Here is a 4,517-nt window from a genome sequence, read left to right as displayed (position 1 = left end):
AATAAATAAAAAGGGGAATAGGGAAAATGAGTGCGAAGTCTGCTAACTTGATTCCAAATTCAACGGTTTCAATTCTAAAGTATTTTTTATTTTTCTAATTCTAATGAAATAGGTAAGTAAAGGAAATAAAAAAAATTCAATAAACTCAAAAATATTCGATTACTTATTCACTTACTTTATTTGTATAGACAGTTAAACAATACATATACATTGTATGTACGTATTATGTACGTCTCTCGCTTAAATCTAACACATCGACAACGATAATAAAAATTAAGTATTACTACCCTGTATGATGCGTAATGCAAAATTTCATATTATTAGGGTTACACATTAATTTGACGCCTTAAATTTAAAGTCTTGTAACTCTTGCACAAAATTGAATTTTTCCGCCCTTAAAACTTCAAAATACAATCTAATAGATGGCGGTCTTGCGGACCTACCCTGATATATCATTCCGCAGGACCACCACCCAAGTCCGCAGGACCACCATATATTATTTTGTGCTTTAAAGTTTAAGGTCGCTCTCTAAAACTACATTAGGGCAGAAAAAAAAAAACTTGACCAAGTCAGGAAAATACGTCAAACTAAAGGCGCCAAATTAATTTGTAGACCCAAAATCTCTACACGTACATGATTGTATTTCATCAATATTTAAAAATGACACCAACGTTTCAAAAGAAGCGGTATTCACTGGGATCAGGATTTCACTCGTTTTTCACTTCTGCAGAAGAGAAAAATTGATGTGAAAGAAAGAAGCTCGAAATAAATTATTGCACGATTGAAAATGATAAATTAACAAATATAATACTTTCTCAGAAAGTTTTCAACCTTCACATACATTAAGCATTATTTAAATCCGATAAATTTGTGGAAAAAAAAACAAGTGCTCCTCTATTTAATAGTAACGATAATTTTCTTTTAAAAAGTCGATCAGTCAGAGTTTGAAGTGAGACCACGCTTCCGATGTGATTTTTTCTTCTTCTCCTACTTAGGTAATAGAGAACACTTCAGACTAAGTAGTATTTTTGGTTAGTACGGCTTACAAATGTTAGTAGATAATTGTATATAATTGTTTAATAATAGTAATAAAAAAATCAATAATTCATAATAGTAATAATAATAATATAATAATAATCACGAAAAATGCTGGCAGTCGAATTAAGTCGATGGTTCGTTCAATGCAAGACAGTCTTCGAAATAAGAACAAATTAGATGTCTCAAATTGAAGGAACCAATCACCAAAATGTCGTTTCGACGCCTCGCATCGCACATTTCTGCTATGCACTTTCATTATACTTTATAAGCATGTAAAAAAATTCCAAATTTGTGTTCTATGAACAAAAAAATGGTCCCTAACGTAGGCGCTGATTAAAATTTCATTCTCCAAATTTTGCCTCACATTCGCCGTATAAAATAGTTGCCTTCATGACAAGACAGATTCACGCACAATTGCGATGATACTTTAAATAAAATACTGAAAAGTTCGTTAAAATACGAAATTGCAGCCTTTGCATTTAGAATCTTCTCAACCCTGTCCGTTAGTTTTTTTCCCCCTAAATCTACAATTTTTCGCGTTACAATAGCGTAACGCCTGTGTATTAACAATTGAGAACTCATGTAAAAAAAGAAGGTATAAAAATGTATTCACCTGTTCGATCGGATTTCCTTTTCTATAAATGCACAACGTACAAAAGTACTTGCCATTGACTATAATTCGATCCAATAACGGCTCTGAGACTAACTTATACTTACTGTTCCTTTTTTTTTTGCATTTTTCTTTTTCTATTCACTTAATCATAGTCTATTGACTACGGGACCGGTATAGTGGGCGAATATAGATCGCTAGGGGGCACCACGACATCGTTTTTGTCACGCATCGTGTGCTTCGGTTTACCATAACTGTTGTTTCTTTACTCTAAAATTTATTGGTTCATATCCGCCAGTCTAGGGAAGCTAAGACTGTTTCGAATGAATGAACTCTCGTACGGATTCGTAGAAACTACTTTGAATCAAAACCCAGTGGGAAAAAAAATTAAGGACGTCCTAAAAACGCACCAAGGACGTCCTAAGAACGCACTGATATCGGCCAAAAATAGCATCAAGGACGTCCTAAGAACTCACAAATAGCGCCTTAAGCACGCATCAAAGACGTCCTAAGAACGCACCAAGGATGTCCGAAAAACGCACCAAGAACGTCCTAATAACCAATCAAGGACGCCCTGAGAGCGAGCTAATGACGTCCTAAAAACGCACTAATATCGTCCTAAAATAGCATCAAGGACGTCCTAAGAACGCACCAAGGAAACCTTAAGAACGAACTAATGACGTCCTAAAAACGCACCAAAGACGTCCTAAGAATGCACTAATATCGTCCTAAAACGCATTAAGGACGCCCTAAGAACCAACAAGGACGTCCTAAAAACGCACTAAGGACGACCTAAAAATTCAGCAAGGACGTCCTAAGAACGCATTAATATCGTATGAAAAATGCACCAAGGACGTCCTAAGAACACACCAAGGACATCCTAAAAACGCAGCAAGGACGTACTAAGAACGCACCAAGGACGTCCTAAAAACGCATCAAGGTCATCCCATAAACGCATTAAGGACGTCCTATAAACGCACCAATGACGTCCTAAGAACATACCAAGGACATCATAAAAACGCACAAAGGACGTACTAAGAACGCACCGAGGACGTCCTAAAAACGCACCAAGGTCATCCTAAAAACACATCAAGGACGTACTAAGAACACACCAAGGACGTCCTAAAAACGCACCCATGACATCATAAAAATGCACTAAGGACGTCCTATAAACGCACCAATGACATCATAAAAACGCACCACGGACGTCCTAAGAACGCACTAATATCGTCCTGAAAACGCATCAAGGACGTCCTAAAAACGCACCAACGACATCCTATAAACGCACCAAGGTCATCCTAAAAACGCGCCAAATACGTCCAAAAAATGCACCAAGGACGTCCTAAAAACGCACCAAGGACGTTGTAATTTTAATCGTTTTGTGTCCACTGGGAAGGATAAAGGGTGAGAGCAAATAAAAGAGCGCCAGAAGACGAAAGATGCTAAAAATGTTGTGACTAACATCTCGCGATATATCCGAGGATGCGGCGGGATAAATTTAGAGATCGGTATCGTACCAGGCGGCCACCTGGTTGTTATCTTGGGGCGGTGCAGGAAGTTCTTCGAGATGATCGAAGCTTAGATCACCTTGGGCCACATCCATGGTGTCCATTTGACCATAAGGTGAGCTCCCGCCTATTTCCAATCCCTGCATTGAATCTATTGGTATCTGGTCATAACCTGCTAAGAAGATTAAAGCAATTCTCAGTTGGAAAATTATCATAATATGTGAATATCTTCATACTGCTACATTGTAATGAACGAATTCATTTTAAATCGGGCAGGCTGTGCATGCTGAAGTCACAGAATAATTTCGGGGGGAAAAAAATATGTTGTTTTTCATGGGATTTTTAGACAAACAAAATAGTTGAATGTTCCTCCAAAATGATGGATTTTTAATTAAAATAATGAATCTTCAACTTGAATCAGTTGAATTTTCATTTAAAAAAAAATCATTTGTTAACAACAAAAAATGAATTTTCAAGCAAGAAGATTAATTGTTAACAAAATATATGAATATTCAAACAAATAGTTTAATTTTTAAACAAAAAAGATTAATTTTCTACCAACAAAACGACTTATCAACAAAATACATTAATTTTTTGTATTAATTATTTGAATTTGCATTTAAAAAATCTATCTTTCACCAAGTAATAGCATTTTCAAATAAAAAAGGACTGGTTAAATATTCAGTTAAAAGGATTTAATTTAAATGAAAAAAATTGTTTTTAACAAAATAGCCAAATGTTCATAACAAAATATGAATTTACAACTAAAATAATGAATTGTCACCTTGACCTTGTCACCACCAAATACTTGTATTTTAAAATAAAAATGGTCCAGTTCAATTTTCAGTTAACATAATTAAATTTTTAAATAAAAAAAGAAAAAGAATTTTTAATAAAATATTTAAATGTTCATAAAAAAAGATGAATTTTCAAATAAAATGATGAATCTTCAAGTCTAATCAGTTCAATTTTCATTCAAAAAATTTAATTTTTAATAACAAAAAATTAATGAATTATTAAGAAAATATATGAATTTTCAAACAAATGGTTGAATTCTTAACAAAAATATTAATTTTCGACCAACAAGACGACTTTTTAATAAAAATATATGCATTTTTTTACCAAATATTTGATTTTTTATTTTTAAAAATCAATTTTCCACCAAATACTTTAATTTTCAAATGATAGAGGAATAGTTTAATTTCCAGTTAAATAAATTTAATTTCCACAAAGAAAATAAAATTTTTAACAAAATAGTTGAAAGTTCATCCAAAGAGATCGATTTTTAACTGAAATGATGAATCTTCAAATAAATCAGTAAAATTTTCAAGAAAATGATTCTTCAGACAAGAAGATTAATT

The 4,517-nt window shown here is 33.4% G+C and overlaps 1 protein-coding gene across 1 annotated transcript in view; it reads right to left on the bottom strand.

The window, feature by feature from the left end:
• Positions 1-154: 154 nt before the first annotated feature.
• Positions 155-4,517, bottom strand: part of LOC117175304 (armadillo segment polarity protein-like) — a 60,267-nt gene continuing 55,904 nt past the window's right edge. The window contains exon 10 of the mRNA XM_033365012.1: positions 155-3,331. Within this exon, the coding sequence (XP_033220903.1) occupies positions 3,147-3,331 (185 nt within the window). The 3' untranslated portion in view covers positions 155-3,146. The remainder of the gene's footprint in view (positions 3,332-4,517) is intronic.

The sequence above is a fragment of the Belonocnema kinseyi genome, chromosome 6, assembly GCF_010883055.1.
Source record: "Belonocnema kinseyi isolate 2016_QV_RU_SX_M_011 chromosome 6, B_treatae_v1, whole genome shotgun sequence".
Lineage (NCBI taxonomy): Eukaryota > Metazoa > Arthropoda > Insecta > Hymenoptera > Cynipidae > Belonocnema > Belonocnema kinseyi.
This window is presented reverse-complemented; position numbering and strand designations above follow the sequence as displayed.